Below are 25,178 nucleotides of genomic sequence, written 5' to 3' on the forward strand. Positions count from 1 at the left end.
TGTCGTCGATGTTGGCCTGCCCGTACGATTTCTTCTCTTCTCCGTCTGTCCATCTCTTTTCTGTTTCTTTCGGGCATTGAAAGTCATGCTATTTTTAATAGCGGCCTAGAAGAAATTCAACTCGTCGGCCGCCTCTCTCCCAGTCCCAAGTTCGAGAGACTGTTGCCTGCCCCCCCGCGGGCCAAGAGCTGTCCCAGTCCCTCTTCAGGCAAAAATTCACCTCTCTCGCGTGACCTCCCCTAGCATCCCGGAAAATCCTCTTGCGGCGAGTGATATGGTCTACAGCGGACGAGCCCGCAAAAAAAAGAGGATATACTCAGTATAGCCTTTTTCTCTTTTTGGTTGCTTGGACTTTACTATAGCAGCTGGCCCGCAAAATTGAACAGTAAAGCCACCCGCCTGCGAACAGAGACACTGGAAGGTACCCGAATGCCAAAAAGAAGGAAACTGAATGATACAAGTTTAATAACAAAGTGCCTTCTGATGACATGGTTCCTCTGCCATGGCCAGGACACGCTCGTACAAATTGTCGGACAATCGTCTAGCTGCCTAAGTTACCTACTTACGTACTGACCAGATACTTACTTTCTCCATGTAGCAACATGGCCAACTTAGGTCCTACCGAGATAGGGAGCCACAGAAGCCTCGGATAGCCGCATTGCGAAAAAGCCTAGAACCGTTGTTCAACCCGCTACTCAACCGCTGCAAAGCTGCTGTCCAATCGTATCGTAATGATGTGGTAATCGCCCCAGCTCCGCGATGGGCCGCCGTCTGACCTGGACGCTTCACGATGGATGCAAATAAAACGCTTTCAATCAACTCGCCAGAATGAGAGAAAGAATATAAAAGACACAATAACGTAGATCGTTCCATTCAATCGGGCTGCACACCTCCTAGTGTTCCTTATCATTCAGCGCATTGTCGTCATAGCGTGTCCCGGTCGTCTGCCAAAACTCTCCTCGCCTTTGCCCCTCCCCCGCCATCCCCTGGCCCCAGCTATTTCTCGGGCTTTGCATCCCGAGAATACGCGACGCACCTGCTGTCTCCTCACCAGCTCGGCAGAAACGCATCGTGGGACCTTGATCAAAATCCATCCCTTGTCCCTGTTCATCTGTCTTTTTTTCCTTGAGCTCAATCCCTCCGTACTTGTCCATCTTCTGCATAAACTCCCAATCGACCCGACTCGATCCGCTCGTCCTCGTCCATTCTCCCCTCAAACCCATCGCCCGAACCAACGAACCACCGAACCACCGAACCAAGCAGCAACACCGCCATCATGTCCAACGGAGAGCCGGAAAAGATCAACACCAACATTGTCACCCTGACTCGGTTCCTCAATGAAGAGCAGGTCAAGCACCCTGAGGCCAGTGGTGATTTTACGTGCGTGCTTCCCGCACCGTCCCAAACGCCGTGATAATGGCCTCGCTAACAACCCCCCCCCTTCCATTTTCACAGCCTCCTTTGCCATGCGCTCCAGTTCTCCTTCAAGTCCATCGCCTACTACATCCGCCGCGCCACCCTCGTCAACCTGACTGGCCTCGCCGGCTCTTCCAACACCACCGGCGACGAGCAGAAGAAGCTTGATGTCATCTCCAACGACCTCTTCATCGAGGCTATGCGCTCCTCTAACAAGTGCGCGCTGCTCGTCTCCGAGGAGGAGGAGGATATCATTTACTTTGGCAACGCTACCGGCGCCCGTTATGCCGTCGCCTGCGACCCCATTGACGGCTCCTCCAACCTCGACGCCGGCGTCTCCGTCGGCACCATTTTTGCCATCCACAAGCTGCCCGAAGGCTCCGCCGGCTCCAAGGCCGACATCCTCAAGCCCGGTACCGAGCTCGTCGCTGCCGGGTTTACAATGTACGGCGCCTCCTCGCAGCTCGTCCTGACCATGAAGGGCTCCACCGTCAACGGTTTCACCCTCGACAACGGCATCGGCGAGTTCATTCTCACCCACCCCAGCATGCAGATGCCCAAGAGCCGCGCAATTTACTCGGTCAACGAGGGTAACTCACTCTATTGGGAGCAGCCCACCATCAACTACTTCAACTCCCTCAAGGAGGCCCAGGACAATGGCAAGCCATACTCCTCCCGGTACATCGGCTCCATGGTCGCAGACGCCTACCGCACCCTCCTCTACGGAGGCATCTTTGCCTACCCCGCCGATAAGAAGAGCCCCAAGGGCAAGCTCCGTATCCTCTACGAGTGTGCTCCCATGGCCATGGTTTTTGAAAATGGTGAGTCTTCCAGCGCGCGCGACACGGATCATTGTAAATGGGAAAATGAAAACGCTAACAAATGAAACAGCTGGTGGCCAGGCTGTCGACAGCCAGATGCGACGCATGCTCGAAGTCGCCCCTGAGCACATCCATGACCGTGCCGGTATCTTCATGGGCAGCTACGATGAAATTGAAAAGGTCAAGGCCTTCCACAAATAGGGGAGCTTTTTTGCATTCGCAGCATATTCGAAATTAAAATAATATAACTCGAGTTTATTTGACACAAGGACGGCATTGAATCTGCCACTTATAACCTAGCATTGAATAGGCGAATGGGACAATGAAAACAAGAACATAGACGAAGCCGCTATCTTGGGATTGGAATGCTGAAAGAAGCGACGCAGTGTAGCCACCCCTTTGTTCTATGCCCCAAGACAAATGGACGTCGTATCGGCATTGCTAGCTACTTTATAGTTCGTCGAGAGACTCTCTGCGAACCGGGCAACAAGGACGACATTGTGCATGTAATCGTGATTTGACATTGGCGTAAATCCAGCTCAACCTTTTGCGCTTGTATTCCACGGTCGAAGTTCGTCAACAGCAAAGACAAGTCTATAGACCGGGTGAGGGTACATCGCTTATCTGTACTACTATTCGCAACGTAGGATATATATTACCGAGGACCTCCCCAGCTGCGCTCTCACAAGCGGCATTCTTCAAGCAGCCGCGCAGCAGGACTTCCCTGTGCGTGGGTGGGAGATTTTCCTACTATTCTGCCTGTCTGCCACTCGTACAACGCGTGACGAGATGTATCATTGCGCTTGCCCCTTTATTACCATAGCTTCGGGATGAGCTGCGGCGTCTCGCTGCGCCACTTCTGATAGTCCTTGCGCTGGCCGTAGCGCTCGTCGTACTTCTTTTCGCTCATCGGCACGCCTGACACGCGTGTCACCACGAACCAGCTGAACAGCGGGCTGAGGCCGCACAGCGCCGTTGTGGCGACGACACCGAGGGGGCTTGTCCAGCCAAGGGCGAGTTGGACCGGCCGGCGTGCAAGCACACCGGCGGCAGTCGTGGCGATGCCCGTCCACATGGAAATCTCTCCAAAGTAGTGTGGGAAGCGGCTGTCAGAACGTCATTAGTGTATGCTCTTGCTTTTCTTTTCTTTCGTGCTGTTCGAAGTGGGCAAACCACCCTCCTATCACTCTCCCTCCCTCATCCTGTCATTCTCTCTCTCTTCTATGCCTACCGTTTCGGGATAGGAAAAAAGTGGTAGAAAGGTGGAAGAAAGGGAAAACGGTTACCTGACGCTAAAAAGACCGCTGGTCATAAAGTCCTCATCATGCAGCTTGAGTTTCTTCTGCTTGGACCACTGGCTCTTTTGGTAGTCGGCGACGGACTCGAAGAAGAAGCCCATGCTCCAGAGCGACAGGCCCAAGACGTCGGTCGCGGCGAGGCGCGGCAGGGCCGCCGCCACCGTTGCTGCGGGCACGGCGCCGAGCGCAACTACGGGCAGCATCGGGATGGTGACCCAGACGGCCTGGATGAGGAAGACGCTCGCGAAGCGCACGGGCTTGTCGCGGATCTTGTCGAAGCGCGAGTCGTGACCGTGACCGAGGACGCGTGAGAAGAGATATGATCCCACTTTGGCAGAAAGAAGAAGCCGCCCAATGTCAGCTGGCACATCATCCTTGATCTCCTTGACGGAACGCTTTTTTTTTGTCTTTACTTACATCGTGTTGCCCACACCATAGTCAGGCCCACCAGAACGAGCTGCCGCCAGTTGCGTGCTCCTGCACCGGCCGCAGCAGCTCCCTCCTTGCTCCACGCCGAGGCGGCAAGCTGTGCGATGCTCGGCAGTCGGGGGAGCGCGTCCTGCGCGACGCCCTGCGCGGCGGCCAGCGCGCGCGCCCGCAACGACGGCAGGTACAGGCTCAGCGCGCCGACTGCCAGGTACGTCAGCGATCCCGAGACGTCAAAGAAGAGCTCGGAGCGCGCGGCGACGGACGGCGCCGCGGCAAAGGCCTGCAGCGCGACGGCGGCGAGGCCGCACGGCACGACAGCGCGCAGTATGGGCGACCGGAAGTTGGTCAGCGCGAGGATCACCCTCTGCATGGTTGTTGCCGTGGACATTTCGTTCTTTTTTTATTTGGTGTCCGCCGGGATCGGTTGCCGTGTCGTGAAGGGCTGATGGTTTTGAGAACCTGTAATTCCAAGTGCGGTGTAGTGAGATGATGAGTTCCTTTGACGCGCGAGAGAAACAGAGTGAGAGGTGATGTCGCCGGGATATTATATTGCACGCGATTTTCTGTTTTTACAACGCTATTTTACTGTTACGGAAAGGTATGGAATGTATCAACTACAGCCCGGCCATCCGGCGTGGAAATGCGTTAAGTATGATGTCGTCGATTTGCTCCCTACTGCTATACTCGAGATCTAGGTAAATGGCGGGGTTTTGCGCGATCGAGACGAGCCCGCCCGCGCGGATCCTCTGCTGACATCATACTCTGATGGCCAGTAACCAGCTTCCACACGCTGCGTTTATATAAATCAACAGACCTTGTTACCGCCTTCATAAACCATCATGTCTTTCGACAGCATTTTTCTGATTTTGATCTCTTCTCTCTGTTCTCCAGGGCCGCACACAGATGCCAGACCCGCATGGTAACGTCCGTTGTTCGTCAACCAAGTAGGACGACGCTAATGCATCGTGACCTCTGTGGCGGGCCAACTCCCGGAAGGACGCCTTCCATCCCTCTCTTTTTCTCCTTCTTCTTGGCGATGCACACGTTCCGGAAGGCAGTGCCGCCAACCGTCAAACGAACGATGGAGGGGGGGTGCGCGTTTGAGTCGAAGAAGAACGCTCTACGGTGACCTCCGCCCCAAAAGACTGTGTGGCCTGTGTGCTTTGGTGGCTGGCGCCAACAAAAGCCTGTCTCTCCTCCTCCTGCTCCTGCTCCTCCTCCTCCTCCTCCTCACGGACCACCTATCTCGGTGACACTCGGGGAGATTCAATGACCGGAGTGATGGCTTGGGGCGGGATGGCCAAAGCAAAGCGCCCACGGAGTTTGCGGACAAAAAGACCCAGTGAACGACGGCCAGAGCCGAACGCAGGATCGCGGCGGGCGCAGGCAACAAATGAGCAAAAGCGAAATGCGCCTTTGTTGACAGCTTTCTTAATTCATGCCTTCTCAGACATTGGTATAACACGGACCAACTGCATCATACTATATTCGGTCAAGACACCGCACCCGTCGCACTGCTTGTTAGTTCAGTCTGGCAACTCTACGGATACTTTGTAGCATCTTTGTCCCCCATGCCTGCTGTTTTCCTGGTTCGCAGCACACTACGAATATGAAGGCCCTTCCGTCGCATGGTTCCAACCACCCATGCGAACTAAAGAAGCAGGAAAAGTGTATTGTATGCGGATTCACTTTGGGGGATTTTTTTTTTGGAACTCACATCCTGGATGCATAAGATTCCGGTCCTGATGCACCATCACCAAGTCGCATAGTCAGCTTGCATGACGAGATCGTGCCAAATCTCGGCCACGCCTCTACACAGTCACGCCGTTTGCCCCATGCCCCCTTTGTCAAGAAACCCTGGCTGTTGCATGCAAAGCTTGGATCAATGTAACATATGCCATAACTGCTGTGGGCAAATGTGTGTATACTTTGTGTGCAGCGGCGGGAGTCTTTTCCCTCATCCTACGATTCCTTCCCCTCTTCTGGCTCGTCCGCAAATGGCACAGCGCTTCCTGCAAGCCACGAAGCCACCTTCTCGGTGAAATTTTATTCATGTTTGCTCTTTCCGGGATTACACCCAAACTCGAGGTAGAAAACGAAAAAGGTAACGAAAAAGGGTAAACGAACCGTTGACTTTTTGCGGTTCATCCCAAATCTAGCCTCTCCCCGATGGGAGCCAAAAGGCCAAGTGCACGCCACAGCGTTGCATCTACAACTCTAGAAACAGGCTACCCTCTCTCCTCAAACTGATTCGGCCGGACATAGCATAGTGCGGTGCAAACCCTTCTTTCTGCAGCCCTCTTATTTTTCTTCCTTCGTCCGGCCTCTCTTTACCGCCCCCGAACCCCTTGTTGCCAAGTCCCCTGATCTGTCACCGCCGGGGCTGGTCAGTGGCATTTTTTGTGTACTTGGGACTGTCGTTAAAACTAGTGTGCATACAGTTTAGAGTGAGGCAGGCGCCAGGAGCGAGGGGCCAAAATTCCTACGTCGCGTCTTCGGCCTTTGCGTCGAGGTCCGGTGCGACTCTGGAGAAGGGAGGGGGTGAAGGGGGTGATTTCTGTCGTCTCCATGGCGTCTATCATGCCTGCATCTTCGTATTATATTTTGCAAGCCAGTTCCAGAGGCGTTGCAATGTACCAGAATCTTGTTAGACATGACTTAACTATCACAGTGTCACACGGGATACCCCCCCAAGTACGCCAGGCAGACAACATCAGCGTGAAGCGGGCGCAGCATTAGTACGCACGGGAATAATAAGATTAATGCTCCAAAACGTTGAGGGTTTCATCCATGCTTGTTCAAAATATCGTAATTTAGCGGAAAGCAATGAAAGGCGGAGAGTATATAGACTACATAGTGGCAGTTAGGTAGCTTGAATCTTGGTAACAGTGTTGTAGTAGATGTGCATAGAATTCGCTGAAAAGTTTCACATCATGGATTTTCTTCAGCACTTGAGTTTGCATATACTAGCCTCTTACCATTCGCCAGATCCATGCCAACCTGGCGTGGCGAGCAATGACAAATCGCCTGCAAGCGTGCTCATCATGCAGGTAGTGCCAGTCAGTCGCGATAGCGCACCACGTGCGGCGAGGCGATGCTATCAAAGGCGTCGACGGCCATTACCTACCATGTCTGGTTTTTTCGTTGGCTAGAGTCCAGGAAGTGCATGAATAATAATAATAATTAAACCTAGCCTTTTCCTGCTGCTCGCATTCACAGTCGTGTGGAAGGGAAAAACCAACTGGGGGATCTCGGCCGGCACTGGTGATCTGCAGCAGATGCCGGGGCGGCCGGGAGATGTGCAACCACGTGCGAGCGAGCCGGAGATGTAGTCCGTTCGTTCGGTGTGTGCTTTGAGAGGATTCGCGGGAAAAAGAGTTATTTGGATTCAAATAATTTAGCACCTGGGCTCTCTACAATCTAGACTCGTCGGCAGCCCTGCATTGTGCACACCTCTTCACACAACACGCGGACATACAATTCAGCGCAGACGAGAGCTTAATCAACCAACCCCGATTGTCCCACGCCTCTCAGGTAGATATGGACACCAGATTTCAGCATTTACTAATACGCCAAAAGCTAGGCCAATCGCGAAATCGGGCATGAATACGACCCGCGCGGGCAAGGTATCCATATTTGGGAATGGCGACAAGCCAAAAAAAAAAAAATGCCGCTCTTCCGTGGTTCCTTGGTGTGTTTCCCAAGATTCTCCTGAGCGCCGCAGCCCATCTCTGTAACATGAGTTTTTAACTTTTGCCTTCTAACCAGCCCCCCGGCCGGCATTATCATCGAACGCCACACCGCGCAACCTTAAGGGTCTCTGCTTGTTGCCCTTTTCCCCTTGCTATCGAGTCAGATGGGGATCTTTGGCGAGACGCCTGCACCAAGAGCCAGTGAGAAGCTTCAGCGATAGCCGAGAAGAAGCATTAGGCACATTCCCTCTTCATAGCTTGGGGACTGTGCAAATCGTCGGGAAATGGAATAATAGAATTTAATAGTACGGAGTAAATCATGTGCCTTGTTCTCGGGAACCTCTCCACTGGGCAAATTTCCCGGACAAAAGACCAAAAGTACAATTTGAGCAGGTCGACCCGGTATTGGGTGAGGAGAGACCACTTTTCTCTTCCTCGCAGTTGCTCGCAGTTGCTCGCAGTTGTCCAACGCCAACAAGGTATCAGTATCCGCTGGCACTTGTTGCAGGCAGACGCACCAGGCAGACGCCCAACAGGTAGTAGGACAAGGAGTTCTGCCGGCATCGTCGGGGGGGCGTCAAAACCACGCCACATTCCGTTACCGAATCATGCCCGTTGAGGAAGTTGCGGTATCCCTTGCCGGAGACCCCTGTCGTTGTGCTCTGCAGTTCGACACACTCGACGGCCTCGAAGTACTTGGTACTTGGATTTAATACTGATTGGGAATAACTACTTCAGTAGTTAACTGGAACGCCCTTGCAACATCCACTCTTGTTAGTCACAACGCAAACCATCTGTAATCTGTAATTTGTAACTACAAAATCCTGGTCTGGTTCGGACTTGAGATTCGGCCGTGGTCCGACTCGGCCGTGTGCAGCTCATCTTTCGGCCGCCCGCCATCCTAGTATTGTGGCCGGCAAGGTGATACTCGATACACCATTTCTTGAAGCATTATCCTACCGTCTGTCTCTGATCAGTTGTTTTTTTCTTCTCGAATTACATTTGTGAAAAAGCAAAGAAAGACCTAATGTCATTCAAGTTCTGCCGCGGAGAAAAGGACAAAAAACGGAAAATTAGATGGCTATTCTGCCATGATAAACAAAGCCGCCACCCTCAATGCAAGCAACAACATCTCTCGCCGGAGCTCTAAGGCTGGACGTGGGCAACTGGCATCCTTGCGAGACCCTGGCCCCTGCGTTGCATGGCTCGGCATCCCGAAATTAGGTCCCATCAGATCTCCCCCCCAAAAAAGATGCGCAAGGAGGAAACAAATGGGCTGAGGCCTAAGCTCTGCTACAGTATATTCTTCTTGGCCTTTCTCGGAAGGCATCAACTCCTTTGTCAAGTGACAAATTAAAAACAACCGATGCCCATCTGCCTGGTAAGATGAAGGGGGAAGGGCTGAGGACCTCTCGTGACAAGGATCTTGGCGCGGGTCCCCGGAAGGTGAGAACTGTAATTTCGGCCAAGCTTTTTTCTTGTCCTTCTTTCTCTTCACATCAAGGTTCGCCCGAAACCCGGCTGCAGCCGACTGGGTTTTTGCGACGTATCGTTACTGAGTATCTGCTGCACTTTCGCCAAATAACTAAAGCTAGGCCTGTAATTTTTTTTTCCTTTGAGACGCCGAACTCCCCCGAGCGAAATTCGTTCCTTTCCTCAAGTGCCAGCGCAGAGATAGCTTACACACCCTATTACTAAAAAAGACTGGAGTGCTCGGCCTCCAAGTGCTGGGCCAAAATGCCTCCCGAGGACCGCACGCGCGAGGTCGCTACTGCAAGCCATGCTGTAACAATTGTGTGCGAATTTGTTGCAAATTCTCCCCCCCTCCTCCTCCTCCCCTTCCTGGCTCTTTCGAGGCACTACTTTCGACCAAAATGCGTGGCGGCACACACACACACTCACATACACACGCCCCATGAATACTGGGCTGCAGGCGGCCCAGGATACACTGCATCCGTGTGGGCTCCCCGTCTATTACCAAGGGGCGTCAAAACAGATCATGTGTGTCAAAAAACGCGCCGGCCAAGGGGGGCGTGTGCGGTCCATTTACTATACTTATACAACGTAGCAGGCAAGGCGGCGCCATCGTCTTTGGTGGCTTCGGGGGTAAAGGGAAAGAAGAAAGAACGAGAGCGGCATGCACAAATGGCGCTTTTTCTTGCAGCCACAAACGCGCGAAAGCCGAGTCTAAGTGTTCCTTCAGCCCCCAAGAAGAAGAAGCTGGCCACGAGCAAGGCAAACAGGGCAAGTTGGGACCAAGGATCCCTCTTCTTTTCTTCGGCAGAAGCATGCACACGCCCCCTCCTCTCTGGTGCCTTTCTCGTCGTGCATTGCCGGTGCTAGTTGTGTTTTTAGTTGTAAATTGCGACGGGGGGTGGGAGCCATGCAGAGTTGGCAGCTGCGATACCCAGAGTTGGGGGCTTGTCGAAGGGCCAAAATGCAGAATGAACAGGTCCACCGCCAGTCCTCCTCATATCACCAGTCTGGTTAGTAGATTAGTTATCCTGGTGTTGACCATCCAGTACTTGAGGCTCTTTTGCACGATTTTGGCGTGTGCCTGGGTTCTACCGTTACGCTCAAACAAGGCGGTAAGACGACAAAGGCCAGGCGAGAAATCTCGGCGGCGCGATCCATGGCGGAACCAGTGAGAACTGAATCGGCTCGTGATTTTCTTTTCTTTTTTCTCTTCCCACTTCAGCCCTCAAATTGAACGCCTGAGTGACGAAGAGAAGCCAAGAAGGAGGAGGGGGCGTGTGTCTGCCATTGACAGTCAAAAAAAAAAAAAACGCCAGCCAGCCAACCAGGCAGCCTAGCCCAGCCCAGCCCACGGCGGCGGCGGCGCTTTCAAGCTGGCCCCCGAGATATGATGTTTGATTCCCGGCATCAATCGGAGGCAAACAAAAGCAAGCCGAGCCAAGTTACAGCCCCTCCGCCTCCTCTCCCTACTCCTCTCCTCTCTCCTCCCCTCCACTCCCCGTTACGAAGTGGGCTGGCGGCTGGACGCTACATATAGAGTACATGTAGGGTTTTTGCGAAGACTGGGGCAGGACGGCACAGGAGCAAAATTATAGAGTACAAGCAAATAGCTTCGACTCTAGAAAAATGACAATTTAGTCCTGCTTTTCTGGGCTACCAAAGGAGCTACGTATGCGTGTCGGTAGCTGCATTCAAGCATCTCGAGCCTTGCCCTGGTTCCTGGGCTACTGGGGTACCAGGAAGGAGGGGGCGATACGCCCGGGTTCCTTGGCTCATCGTCATCGTCACCCCGGTCTGCCAGTTTGCCAGTCTGCCAGTCGCTATTACTTGCAGGGGAGGGGGGGGGGGGGGGCAGCAAGAAGAGAACGGGTTTGTTGCCTAGGCAGAAAGGATTCACCCCGACTACTACTGAGTAGTACCTACTACTAGCACAGGCTCATCAGCAATGACGGGCTTTGTACGAAGTAGTCGCTCTTTTTCTCGAAGCCAGATTTTACTCCTATTGTGGTAACCCCGCCTGTCAAGTAAAATAGTTTAAATGAAACGTATGTACTTAGTAGAGGCTGTAGAAAGGAATGGAATTGAACTAGTTCAACTCTGAAGTGGCTAGAAAGTCGTCCAAAGAGGAGTGCTGAGCGAGCTGAGTGAAGCTGTGGGTGGCGGTGGTATGTGCCTCCCGCCGCCTAGTGGCTGTGGGTGTTGTATTCTCTCAAAGACGGCACAGAATTTTACTGAACCTCGATAACAAAAGTTCCCGCGAGGTTTTGAGGGATGGCCCAGACGGATAACATTGGAAGGGAAAGCCGTTTTGTCCCATCCTCCTCATCCTACTGATGGTGGCGGCGGTGGTTTTGTTTCACGCCCCGCCGAGGCTTCACCCGGTGGTTAGAGTACTAGCATGAGACTGCTCTGTAGAATAATCTGTTCTTGCAAATTTACTTGCCCCCTTCCTTTGACTCGCATGCTTTTTTAAAATGAATTTGCAGTTTTCATAGTCATGTTACGATATAGGCAAGACTCTGTTGCGATACCCTAAATGTGTCCATATGCTGTCGGTTCCCTGCCCGCCCTTCTCCGCCACCCGGTTCCGGGAGAACAACAATGGCCGTACGGAGTACTGTTACCCTCTATATGCGGCCAGATTTTTTCTCCCTAGGTCACAGAGTATGGAAGCGAACCAAAGACCAAAGAACGATAAACCTCCTTTTTAGAAAAGGAAAAGAGCTTCCGAGGCCCTATGCTACGAACCTTCACATGCAAACTTACCAGTGGAACCTGGCCTGGCCTCGCTGTTTAGGGAAGCCGCCGTTGGCAGTAGGCTCGGTACGGTGATAGAATCCGCGCGGAATCATGCTTGAACGACCTTTTTTTTTGGCGGGGTCGTGGTTCGAGAGCTTCTCTCTCTCTTGCATTATGCCTGATCTTATAAGCGAGCAAAGTCATGGTGCGGAATGGCGTGCTCGTGGCAGCTGCCCCTTGAACGCCTGAAATCCATTTCTTCCTGCCACTCTCCGCGACAACTTAGATTCATCACCGTATAGTGCGTATTCCTCGGCAAACGAACGCTTGTTCACGTTCAAGCCATGGTATGGACAATGACGTACTTGCCCAACCCAAATCTATCCGCCGGCGTGGCGTCTTTTTTTTTTTTTGTTCTTCAATGCATCCCAGGGCCCCAGCCATCGACCAGCGCCAGCAGAAGGCAGCCACGAACTATATTGTTATCAGCCATCATTTGCACCAAAAAATCCTTTTTTGTTTTGGAAGCATAATGGCTCTGACGCAAGGGATGCATCATCCTGCGTAATTGGCCCATGGGCTTGTATCCCGCCCATTGTCCATCTATACCGCATTCATCCATTTGCCGGATATTTTCATATTATTTTTCTCTTCACCTCGGAGGCTTGACAAAAGAGTCAAACCGCCATCGTTAGATTGTCCGAGCTGTTCAAAAATCTGCATCTCTGCATACACCCCCAGCCCCATCTCTTACGATGGCCTCTCCTACACCAAGAAAATTGGGAAGCCATGTTTGGCAGATATGTCAATGCAAGATGGGTATGCTGCTCAGCTCGCATCTTGGCACGGGTTCCCGTATGTCCGTATTGTGCGAGCGAGAAGCGAGCCGAGATAAAGTGACCGGGTGAATAAATAAGAAAATGAATAAAAATGTAAAACAAGCTCTCACACTACGGCCAAAGAGCGACTGTGCGCATGTTTCTCCGCTTTCGCAACAACCCAGCGTCGCATTGTATTCTCTGCTTGTCGCCTTGAGGCTCTTGTCCCAGCTGTGGCTCGTCTCAATACCGAGCGCCTTGTTTAGCGGGCACAAATTATTGAGCACGTCGGAGCCTGATTGGACACTCGCATTCTAATTCCTAGTGAAGGGAGGTTTGGAGTGGTTGCCAGCCTCGCCTACTAGCCACCGTCTCAGTCGGCCGCCCATGTTTGCCGATCACGCCGTTCCTAACGAGTTACCACACTAGGACTAGGTAACTATGTAGTTTTTGATTCGGGAAGGATCAGGGAACCCAGACAGGGATAATGACCGTGGGATCCGGCTGGACAGGCAGCTTTTATGTGTGCTGAAATAGACAATTTGAGGGGGAAAAAAAGAGTGCGCGAAGCAAAGGCAGAGAGGTACAATTGCTCCCCTGATTAATGATGAAGCTTCTTATGCCACTTCCCTTCATCGGTCAGAAATCTTTCCGTCAGACTCACCACTGATACTAGCAGATAAGCAACAGACAACAATCAATCGGACCCCCAGGCCAACTGTGACCTATCCTCTTTTTCCTTGTAGCACTTATTCGATAGAGTTTGTTTTCGTTTGCGGACAGACCTTCTCATCATCATCAGCTACTGCCCCCAGTTTTCCTATCTCCGCCACTGTCTACCACTCACCACTTTTGGATCGTCGCAGCGCTACCTCGAAGCCTAGCTGAGGTTTCCATGGTTGTGTATCTGTGTCTGTGTCTGTGTGTACTTCGCCTCGTCTGAGGACTCCCGGAAACGAATGTGCACAAAATAGATAAAAAAAAAGGGGGGGGAAGAAGCAAAGCTAATGGTGTGATTTCAACACCTTGACATTGTACAAACGAGCCAATGCAACACTGTTGGGAGCAGGGGTCTCGGAACTTTCTTTAACTTTTGGAGGAGGGTAGGAAGGGACGAGATGTCGCCACTAAGCTGTGAGGCTGTCGTTCTTAACGGGTTGACTTGGAACGTATGCTGTCCATCTGGGCGTTTGTTGGAGGAGATTGAATTCTCGTAGTTTTCTTGGCCTTTTGAGAAACTTCTCAAACTCTCCTACCACTAACCCAGATTTGTGGCGGGAAAAATCTTCACTGGCCAAGTGCATAGGGTTGATAAACCACGAGTGTCTTGTATCAACATCCCCAAAGTGCAGCCTCAGCTGGCCCCTTCCTAGCTGCACGTGGTGACCCTATTCCGTGATAGGATAGTCCAAACGGCAGCAACACGATGGAAAAAGAAAACAAGAGTATACTTCAATTGTCAGTCACATTCCACGTCCCTTTTTTGCAGTTCACTTCTTCATCAGGCATGGTCTCGTGGTGGTCCATACACACAGAGAGGCAAGAGGCGGAGAGAGAGAAAGAGATACCCTCACACCTCTGTGCCGCGTTCTCGTGCCCATGTTGTGGTCTCGTGTTCTCTTCACAGCCTCATTCGCGTTATTCCAATTTCGCTCGGTGCGAGTCCCTAGCCTTTACCGTGCGCTCTCTCTCTTTCCCGCCTGGGGCTTGGCGCAGGCCGTTCAATTCTTCACCTATCTATCTCATTGCCCCTAGGGACGGGGAGAGGAGCGCCAACGGACGCCGCCAAAGGGGGGGCGATGGGTGGCATGATTCAAATCAACTTGGCGCGCCCGTCCCACTACGTATTCCAAACAAGACCTGGCCAAAAAAGAGGGAAACAAGTCGCAGATGAAACACAAAGACAACAGCAGCAAAAGTGATGCGCAGCCTCTCTGTCCCTCGCAAGGCAAATCGACCTCGGTTTCTTTTCTTGAGCCTTTTAAGCCGCCATAGGCCACCGCTTAAGCTCACGTTTGCTTGTTGCTCGTTCAGCTTGCCCACCTGTTCCGTCCTATAGTTGGGAGGTGTGTGGTGGGTGTGTGGTGGGAGACGGCCCACCATTGGCCAGTTCACATCAGTCGGTACTCTCTGTCTCTCTCTGCCTCTGTTCCTGTCTCTCGGTCTCGCCCAAACATACTATTTACAGAAAGCAGCGGGACCTCTCAGCCCAAGGCGGGCTCGCGCGCAACGCTGATCCTGTCTCTCTCTCGCCCTCGTCACCGCGCGCGCGACCCTGTCTCTGTGACCCTCCCCACTCACCCATCCCTATCCCCCCCCCGTAGCACCTTGCCGATCAGGCATTCTCGGCACCGCCATCTCGGACTATGCTGTTCTTGGCAAACGACACCACCACCTTTCTACCTACCACAGTACACACGTCACCAGCATTGAAGTCCTCGCACAGAGAAGGGAAGAAGAGATAAAGCTGTCATCATGGTGCAATTGTCTAAAAAAGAAACCGCTAGCTTATCTAAACTGTGTGCCAGGAAACAGAGTCGCTCCAAGCAGTAGAAAAAAAAACACGAAATTGAGAAAACGGAGAGAATAGATCAGCATTCGAGATCCATAAAGTACAACAAAAGAATGGCTTCGCACATCCAAAGAATATAAATATGTAATCCAAAGCATATATGTTCTCGTCGCAGAAACCCATAAAAAGACTCGCCATGCCAGATATTCGTGTAAAAGATGTTGAAAAAAAATAGATATCAAAACCGTCAAGTCAGTTCCCAGCGACTTGCTTCTACCGATAACGCCAAGTGTATCCAATGTCTTTTTAAACCCCAACCCCGTCTTGCTTCGCGTGAGGGCCAATAAAGGCTGTTTTCGTCTGCTGTCCGCCTCTGGCAGATGTCGAAAGTGGAGGAATTTGAGAGTAGGTTCGTAAACGGAGTAGAGAACGGAGGCGGAAGCAGGAATATGGACAGTTGCCCTTATTGGGTGGTCCTCCCCTTAGCGAGTAAAACTGTACATCCTCGTCAGGGAGGAGAGATGCTCATTTACTGAGTGAGAGGACCCATCATGCCAGGCGAACCAGGCATGGAAAGCGGTGTGGTCGGGTAGTCGAAGCCAGTCTCAGAGCAGGCCGCAGACTCAAATGAGTGTGACAGAGGAGGCGTCTGAGCTCCGGTCAGTATATTGTGTGGCGATTGCTGGGGTGTAGCAGAGCCCGCGTCTTTCCTCAAGGGAAGATGGGTTGCTGTCTCGGCAAACTCACGTTGGGAGCGTTGGGAGAAGCACCGTAGTGGCTCATGTCCAAGGCAGAGGGACCAAACGAGTAGTTGAAATAGCTGCCGAGGCCGTCGTCACCGGAGAAGCTCTCGCGCTTGAAGGGGTCGGTGAAGTGGGTGGCTGCAGGCATGACACCAGGGAGAGACGAGGTCATGTAGCTGGTAGAATAGGGCTCGCCCGCGCTGATGGTCGGGTACGGCTGCGTAGCTCCATAGGGCTGGAGAAGCAGGTCATCCGAGGGGTAGGGAGTGTAGGAGGAGAACATGGGCGGCGAAGGACCACGCTCGCGGTCGTCAAAGGAACCAGCAAAGACGAAGTCGTCAGAGCCATCGAGTGAGGGCGAGTACTGGTGGACGGGTTTGGTGGGGATGGAGATGGCGGCGGTTGTGGTGGCCTTGGCGACCTTGGGAGACTTGCTGGTCGAGGTCCGCTTGGTGACCTTGTTGGAGGTGCTCGAGGTACTCGAGGGGCTGGTGACTGAGTTCTTGTCGGTCTCGCCGTCGTCGGAGGAGCCAGCGCGGCGCTCGAGGTCTTCCAGGCGGCGCTTGAGCTTCTTGCCTGTGAAAGAATGTTAGTGGTGATGCTGGGTTTTTTTTCACCGTGACGCGCGCGGGGCAATTGCCAGGCGGGCCAAGTCGGAACTGTTGGGCAGTGGTGATGGTGCTTGTGGGTGCGATGGCACGTACGGTAGTTGCGCTGAGCAATGCGGTTCTGGATTCTGCGGCGCTCAGCCAAGTCGGAGATCTTGGTCCAGTCCTCGTCTGGGAGAGCAGAGGAGCTAAAGGCGCTGCTGGTACCGTGGGTAGAATATTGTCTGGGAGCGGCCTGCTGGGGCACAGCGTACATGTACGCTTGTTGTTGAGGCATGGCAGCGTAGACAGACATGTTGTGTATGTGTGAAGTGGGTGTGTGAGAAGGAGAGAGCGGGAGCTGGAAAGCTGAAGAGCTGGAGAGCTGGAAAGCTAAGAGCTGTAGTACTTTGGCAGAAGAGTGTGTGACCAAGAGTAAAAACGAGTTGAAGAGATGGGAAAGACTGTTGTCTTTATAAGTTTCTTCTTGGCAAAGTAGAAAAGATCGCGAAATCGCTTGAGTGTTGAGATTGATAGAGATGGTAGGGCGAGATCCTCCAAGCCATGTGGGAGAAGGCATACATTTAAATATCTCGTGGACAATGTGGTCTAGAGAAGCATGGTGGTGCCCCCAGGCTGGGACAGATATGAAGTGCCTCCACCACACATGGCAATTCGGTGCCAGGACCACGCCCCCCCCAGTAAGACATACTAGAAGGAAGAGAGACTTTAAAGATACACCTCGCCGGCGGAAGAAAGAGACAAGGCTGCTTTGAACTAGGTGGAGGGAGGGGGTTTGGCGAGAGAGAAGACGCAAGACCCCCGGGGGGTTGAGGGTGTGTCGAATGGTGGAGGTGGGCCAAACGAACAAACTGCCTGCCGTGGACGCTAAGCCGGGTGATGGACGTGATGTGGTGATGGGGTCCCTCGACAAAGGGGTGTAGATTGTGCGGCGTGCCCAGGAACTGGGCTGGGGCAAGAAAAGGAAGGAAAAAATGCTGTTGGTGGATTCTATCAGAGCGAGTGCCCAAAAGTGGACCAGGGAAGATACTTGGTCCAAAGAAAGTGCCAGGGGGGTCGGGACGGCGATGGTTTGTATGGAAATCGGGTGGTGAAATGCCTGCGTGGGGGGGGGGAGGTGGGCAAGATGGCCGGCCGGCCGGCAGAGGTACCTCCGTCCAAATACATGGAATAAAACTGCCACCAGGCTATCGGGGGGCGTGGATTTTTGTCACCGCGTAAATCGCACCCCCTTGTCTGGGGGCGAGTCCGCCTAAAACCACACCCATTTCCCGCTCGCGCCGTCGCTGGGCCTCTTTCTCACTGTGCTGGAGGACGGCAGAGGTATATTTTCTGCAGGGGGTATGGGGAGTTTTCAACTTTTGCTTGCCCAGTTCTCGCTGGAGTCTTTACGTTTACGACAAAGGGAAAGGCGCTGGATCGCGTAGGGTTCCACCTGGCGGCTCCCTAACGTCCTGTTCCAAGTCCCCTTTGCCGATAGATACAGCAAGGAAGAAAACCGAAGGCAGAGAGGGACGGAGACAGAGAGAGAAAGCAAGTCGAATTGTTAGCCCACAATCATCCGCCAGAACTGAGTAAGTACGCACTCGTCCACAGGCACACAATTTGCAGTCACTGACAGACGCCAATGTTGCATTTTGCTTGCTAGCTGGCTTCCTACCGAGTTCTGCACCCCTTCTTTACTGGTCTGGCCTCTATCCCGCACATGTCGCGCAAAATGTATGCTATGCAGCCGTCCATACAAACGGAGGGTTTCATCGGCGGATTTATTTTCTGCTGTATGCATAGAAGAAAAAAACTCAAATTAATAACAACCAAGTGGCAAAGATACAATGACAATCAAAGAAAACAGAAGAAAGAAAACTGATCCAGAAACCAGGGTTGAGCGCAGGTTGCCCTGGTATCCCGTTTCCGCCTCCCAGTCTCCCGGTCTCCCTCCCATCTGCTTGGTACGAGCTCCTCGACCATGTCTCGACAAAAATAGGTCTCAACTTGGCTTCGTCAATTCAATTCGTGGCTTTTAGAGAAACGAAAAAAAAAGGGGGGGGATTTTCTATCACTCTCTTCCTTTGTCCACCCCCAACTTCGATTTACATTTGGACTCTTGCTCCATCGTCCATATTGTATACCTTAAACGGCTCGGTGGCGCCCCGTCCGAATATCGCTGCCTGGCGCCTCCCTCCCTCCTCCAAATGGTCCACGGCGCCTCCGCCCTCCCCGCCGACGCCGCCGACGCCGTCGAACGCCGCCTCGCCGGGTCTTGCATCCCGAACCAGCAAATAGTTTCATCGTGTGGCTTGCTGGCTGGCATCGGCTTCTCTCTTTCTACCGCACAAGCCCGCCTATCCATACTCCCATGAACGACCCATCACCCCCCTTTGGGCAAATGCCAAAGTCTTTTTGTTGCCAGTCACAACGATTCCATAGATGATCCTCTTTCATTTCTACTAGTGGCCTTATTACTTGGGCTGTCAAGGCCATCCCACATGGTACGGAGGAACAGACCCGCTAACCCGGCACTCGCTGTCCGCAAAAACGGTCCAGGCTTGTGAATTCCGGTTTTACCAAATGAATACAGAGGTTTTAAACCCCCTTGTACCTTCTGCCTCTTTTATTTTCAAACCCCTTCTTAATTTAGTGCATCGGTTCTTGTCCGTGGCCCGTCCTCTGTTCACACCTTGTGTGGGGTGACTATCCGTAAAGCGAGTAGAGAAAAAAAACCCCCACGGTGAAGAAACTCCAAAACTTCCAGGGATCAACGAAGGTCAAGGCTGAGCCTTGCAAATTACAAATACTATACTGAAAATGGATGAAAATTGCGCAGCAAGAGCAATTTGCTAGAATCCGAAAGAATGGGGGGGCCCTAGGGGGCGAAAGCATTCACGCCCTGGCATATATTGCTTTCTTGGAGGTCATGCAAGAATACTTAGGTTGTTGAACGAACCCGGCCATCTTCAGCCAGGGCGGTGCGTTGGCGCATCCCTGCAGGGCTGGTCCAAATTGGGTGACCCCCCTACCCGCCGCCATTGCCTGCTGCATGTAGGTGCAAAGAAACCAGCTGTTCTCATGTTCCTTTGCAAGGTAGCCCAATTATCATGAGATTTGGAACACAAAAACTCGTTTATCATGATTAATCATGTACACGCTACACATGGCCCCGTCATTTGCCGGTGACCCGCTCTAGGACGCGACCCTCTGTACAACTGATGAGGCCAAAATCGACCTGGTCACTTGGTTGCTCTGTATGCCTAACTTACATGATGTATGGACCTATTTTGTTGAATTTTCGGCCCCGGCCCCTGATCAATGTGCCAGTAATAATACAAAAAGCGTGAGCATACTCTGGGATTGATTTCTAGTACTTACGTTACAGTCTCGGAATTAGACTTATGAAAAGGCGTGGTCTAATGCTGAATTGCCCGTGTGTGCCTCGTTTGGTGGGATGTAAGTCGGTCCCCAAGTCCGCCAACGTTCCGCATATCCCGCTTGATTGTAAAGCATCAGCACTTGGTCCGTCGATACATTGCCAAGAGCCCATCAAAGAGTCTTGAAGTTCCAAAGCGTCACTTGGACGGAATAATTAGAACGTTCTGCCGCATGGGAGGCGTGCATTATGGGTTTCACGGCATGAGCTGCAGGCGGTTGTGTGTGTGTGCTTGTGTATGCGTGTGTCTGCGCGGGCATGTGTGTGGATGGCTGGCTGGCTGTCTGGCTGGCTGTCTCCCCATCGCCTTCTACGGTTGGAGGTGTCCGCCCTGTCGTTCTCCCCGCCCCAGCGAACAAGCTCAACTTTACGCCTGGCAGCCCGGACGCACAACAGGGCGCCCCTTGCGTGAGGGACGACTGCAATGCCACCTCGAGTATCGCACCTTAAAAGTACTTTCATGGCAAGTGTCTAGGTACTAGGCAAGCTTATAGCGTTACAACGAGCCGTCACCGAGGAAGCCTGTCGGCACGCACGGCGTCTTCAGCTTAAATGCGGCGCGTTGGCTGTGCAGAATCAGCTCCGCCGCCCTTGAAAGCCGCCGAGAGCACGGAGCTACTATACGTTCGCACATATAAGTACCTACCTAGGAAGCGAGTACGCCGTCCAAATCTGTATATGTCGTCGCTATTATCCGGACTTAGGTTGTGGTTCTAGTGATTTTGTTACCAGTAGTACACCAGACACAGTAGGGCAGCAAGCTTTTTTTTTTTTTTTTTTTTTCGGGAGGAGGGGGCAAAACCCCCCCAAAACTGTCGTTGTGCTTTGTCAGTACGCTTCTATTTTGGTCGCCCTCATTACAAAGCGACAGCCGGGTTATCTCCTCCGCCGCCTTTCCGTCCTCTTTCTCTCTGTTTTGCCCACTATTAGGAGCGGCGGTGCCACCAGCCACCGCCTAGAAGGGAGGGGCCGGCAGCTGCGTGAGGGGTCCCCGGCATAGTAGGTGGAGTCATGGCCGCCACAGGGCGTATTCCTGCCCTGTCTCCTCAACCCTGTCGCCAGGGCGTATTTGCCCATTGCTTCCCGGATTGCTAGAGCCGTTCCAGTCCAGCAGCTACTTATACTTGAACAGTGTATCAAGTTGCTGCCAGATGTGGATTGAAGGTACGCAATAAGCAAAAAATGAAGGGGAAAAAAAGTCGACATTGTCATTTCTTTTGCCCCTGCCCTTGTCGCTTCTGTAAACGAGTCTTCTCGCTCAATCGTCCAACCAGAAATGATCGTTTACCGCAACAGGAAAGCATCAAAGGAAGAGAGGGTATCTCGTCTCCCTCTTTTTACCTTGCATTTTGCAGCTTCACCGTTGGGCCCATGTAGTCACCTACTGATAGGCACTCAGCTAGGTAATGTGGTCTGCCCTTTTTCGCATCTCGGACTTCCTTATGGCCAGTGCGAGAGTACATACGTACCCCTGCTCGGTCAACAACCACGGAAGAGGCTGGCTCGTACGACCAGCGCCCGCAGAGTCGTCATGTGGTCGCTCGTAGAGAAAACAGGACTCTCTCCATCTAAACATGCAGTGGTACATTTTGGCCCATAACCAGAATCCTCTCACTACTGACTGTCTGGTCCAGCATCACACGCATTGACTATGGGGAGGGGGGGTGGGCTTTTGGCTGTGCGAGGCCCGTAGTTGCAGCGCAGACCCGAGTTCTGGGTCACCGATTTGCTTTGCGCCCCCGCGGATCTTGTTAGCTTCCAAGGACACGGACGGTGATGATAATTGAACAAGTATTCATCCTGATTATTATTATTACTATAATTCGTGATAATGCTGTGCGCATGTCCATCCCACCAATGCCATTGGTAGCCCTGTCACAAAACTAGGTTTCACTCCGTCGGCGGCGGAGCCTCCGCCGCCCTTCAACACTCCAATCTATGAGATTACTGTGCTCTTTAGTAGTCGTTCGTTCATACCAGTACTCATATATGCGACATCTCTTATTCCCTCCCCATAATCCCACGTTTCGGGTTTCCGGATACCGGCATCAAAGGTGGTTTTTTTTTTTGAGTTCTTCCATGTTTTGGTTCGTTGCCTAATATTCTCCGCGCGTCTTACTCAGCTGGCGCGCGCGCACACAGATACGGACGGCCTGCATGTGCGTGCGTGCGTGCGTGCGTGTTTGTGTATGTGTATGTATGTCTAGGTAGGTGGTTGCTCCAGGTCCGGCTCAGTTGACCTTGTTCTGGCCCATTGAGAAGGACGGACAACCATGTTACATTGTCGATGCTGGTCTGCCCACCTACATGCATCCGTTACTTTGGGTAGCACTCAAATCTACGCGCGCGCGCAGTCAAGAAGGGAAGTCGTTCTGTAGCGTGCCGAAGCTCGTGCGTCTTTCTTGTTGATTCTAGGGGTTCTCATGCTATCGCTGTTCTTCTGCTATAGGTGTTACCGCGTGCATGTAATCTTCTATCAAAGCTTCGCTGACACTGGAACCCCCGGCTGTCGCGGACTTAAGAGCTGAGCTGCTCGGGCAACGGCACATGATGGGGGCCACGGGGCAGCGTGCACTAGGTCGATCGCCGTAAGTGAGTATCTGTCCACCCCCCGGCCCCTTTGGCGGTAAGTGGAGGTTTGTCAGGCTGTCGGACATGGCAAAGTACAGACAGGCCCGGAGAAAATGTGGTCTTTTGATGTGTATCAAGCAAACATATGGACTCAAACGGTAGAGGGCCGAAGCACCACAATGCGCAATGGCATAATGCTCATGTGTATGCATCTCCGTTGTTTCTGTGACTTGCCAGAGCACGAGGTTGTGCGCCGCTGAGGCAAGACAACAAGACAGCAGCCCTCAGCCCCCGTAGGTTTGTACCATGGGGCTGAGCCGCTGATCTGTTGCTTCACTGGGGCGGCACCTACCTGTGTCGTATTTTTGGCAGCAGAAACTCGTACAGGGTCGATCACGGGGCGACCTCAGCCTTGTGCGGCATGCCATCTTGCAGTCTCATGTCTTACTTTTTGTTTCTATCTTCACTTATGCCAGAAAGTATGGGTAACCCAAAATCATCTTGATGCGGATGCAGTTCTCAGTAATGTCACTCCAAAGAAGATACAAAGGGTCAAGTTCACGGAGTACGGTTGCAGGGTAGTGCCAGTGCGAAAGCCGTTGTGGCTTGAATCCTTCTCGATGTAGAACCGCTTTCGTGTCGGCCGCCGCCTTAGAGAGGGGGGCGGATTAGTTAGTTACTAGGTGCTCGCTGAACGACGAGTTCCCATGGGCCCATGGGCCATGGCTGCTCGACTCCCTCTACGTACTTAGCTTGGCCTCTTATCTAAACTTCTTCGACGCTCAAGTAAAATATGCCTGAGAAAAATCAAAGGGGAAAAGGGTAGAGAGAGAGCAAAAGGGTTCCGGATCTAAGCAAGCCACAGCGCCCAGACAGGTAACATCATTGTCAAATGACGGCGAAGCTGGGACGAGCGGCTCCGCAGAAGCACATAGCGCGAATATCCCTATCAAGCTACTCAGCAGCGGTACACCGCGCATAGCTGCTGAAGCCCTGCAGGGTTTATTTGAAATTGCACAAGGCATTTGGCAATCTTGTTGAGAAGAAGTAATGTTGTTCGAAAAGAACCCTCCCGCTAATGAGCTGCGTTTCACCTTGCCACTCTACCCTTGCTCGTTCAGCCTTTCCGTGATTAGCGCCTACATACACAAATAGGTAGATGACACCAGCAGGGCAGGCGGCCGAGAGCGCTGAAGGGCCCATTACAGAGCCTGCTCGCCCTACCCCCATCCAGGTGAGGCGAGCGAGGAGGGCGTGGGTGGGTGGCACAGACTGGCAACCAAAACGACGAACCAGTCAGTCATGGTGAAGGTCTTGTCCGTTATCAACCTAGTTTAGCCAACTGGACGTCACTACCGCCTCTAACTTGACTAGTTATTGGTGGGCGAAAGTAGAACAAGAGATCCATCAGTTCGGCCAACAGCAAAGGGGAGCAAAGTCCCCGGCCACGATTGACGACAGTAGGCCTGCCTACCTAACGAATTGCAATCCAGATCACAGGCCACACTATGGATGACACCAGGAAGCTTGGCTCCCGACCTTGTTAGGTGGCAGTACTCCTACTCAGTAGGTTTAGCGTGCCGCCTCTAATTTTCCCACATGGCTTTGCCTCTTGGTACTGTTGACGACCTTGCGGCCTTGGCCCCGGCAGGAAGTAAAAAAATCCCCAGCGATTATGTGTGGCCGGGTCTTGTCTGAGTACTATGCGGTTGCCAATGGACTGCAACCCTCCCACTAAAAAGACTCTGTCGCGGCACCGCCGGTCGGTGCGTGTCTTGTTGGTGCAGCGATACCACCCAAGGCCCCCCAATCTTTCCTTGTCTCTCTATGTCTGCTCTCTCGGCCGGCAACACAATAGGTGGGTCAGTCATTACAACAACGCATGATTGGCTGCCGTAAACGAAACTCGCTTCTCGCCAAAAGCTGCCCTTTTCTCCTTAAGGGGACCAGGGAGGGCAAGTTGATTTCGATGGCTGGATTCCGCTCTTCTTCGCTAATCGTTGTCTAACGTGATGTCGGCCAAGAAACGCAGCAGATTGCGCTGGGACGCTTTGTCATTTGCTGGCGCCGCACTGTAGCTCTATCGCCTAAGGCTCAAGCAAAGTCTAGAACCAACGGTGTTGCTTGACAGACTGAATGAGTATGACATTGAACTTCGCTTGACCGACTTTCAGGCGTTTACTTGATACACGTGTTTTGAGAGCTGTGCGAGACCTTCTCTAGTGTCTCTTTGGCCTGTAAATAAATCATATGGTTCTACGTTAGTCTTATTGTTAGGAAAGAAAATTTGCCGCTAGAGAGAGCGACGCAGGCTGGTATGGTAATCCGAGATTAGACGGGCCTCGTTCACTAGTTAAAGGTCTCGACTTTTCTCATGCACACCGACTGTAGCTACAGAACATAGAAGGACAAGAAGAGCAGCTCTAGACCAGCAAGATATATACAAAAGTAGTACAGCGTTGGCGGATATTAATATAATGATCGTCATTTCGAAAATGGGCGGGAAAAAAAGCGTTGTTAATACAAAAGCTGGTGACATTCTCAACTCTGTGTACGTCAAATCTCTATTTCGTATATTTTGTCCAAATTTGGATCTTCTAGCTGCAGCCGGCAGTGCCGGCGGAGGGGGGT

General features: G+C 52.5%; 3 protein-coding genes across 3 annotated transcripts; 1 reads left to right on the forward strand and 2 right to left on the reverse strand.

Annotated features, from left to right (window-relative positions):
* Nucleotides 1–1,276: 1,276 nt before the first annotated feature.
* V2A60_010001 (fructose 1,6-bisphosphate 1-phosphatase) lies at nucleotides 1,277–2,438 on the forward strand (the record flags this gene model as incomplete). Its single annotated transcript, XM_083261262.1, has 3 exons — nucleotides 1,277–1,380; nucleotides 1,456–2,237; nucleotides 2,308–2,438. 3 exons carry the CDS (start codon nucleotides 1,277–1,279, stop codon nucleotides 2,436–2,438), a joined length of 1,017 nt encoding a protein of 338 aa, XP_083117388.1.
* A 613-nt stretch (nucleotides 2,439–3,051) lies between these two features.
* Nucleotides 3,052–4,334, reverse strand: V2A60_010002 (uncharacterized protein; the record flags this gene model as incomplete). The annotated part of the gene is made up of 3 exons (XM_083261263.1): nucleotides 3,052–3,343; nucleotides 3,524–3,863; nucleotides 3,953–4,334. 3 exons carry the CDS (start codon nucleotides 4,332–4,334, stop codon nucleotides 3,052–3,054), a joined length of 1,014 nt encoding a protein of 337 aa, XP_083117389.1.
* Nucleotides 4,335–15,730: 11,396 nt separating this feature from the next.
* Nucleotides 15,731–16,847, reverse strand: V2A60_010003 (bZIP transcription factor; the record flags this gene model as incomplete). Its single annotated transcript, XM_083261264.1, has 3 exons — nucleotides 15,731–15,850; nucleotides 15,949–16,520; nucleotides 16,649–16,847. The coding sequence occupies 3 exons, from the start codon at nucleotides 16,845–16,847 to the stop codon at nucleotides 15,731–15,733; spliced, it is 891 nt and encodes a 296-aa protein (XP_083117390.1).
* Between the last annotated feature and the right edge of the window lie 8,331 nt (nucleotides 16,848–25,178).

The sequence above is a fragment of the Cordyceps javanica genome, chromosome 7 (assembly GCF_051103115.1).
Source record: "Cordyceps javanica chromosome 7, complete sequence".
Taxonomy (NCBI): domain Eukaryota; kingdom Fungi; phylum Ascomycota; class Sordariomycetes; order Hypocreales; family Cordycipitaceae; genus Cordyceps; species Cordyceps javanica.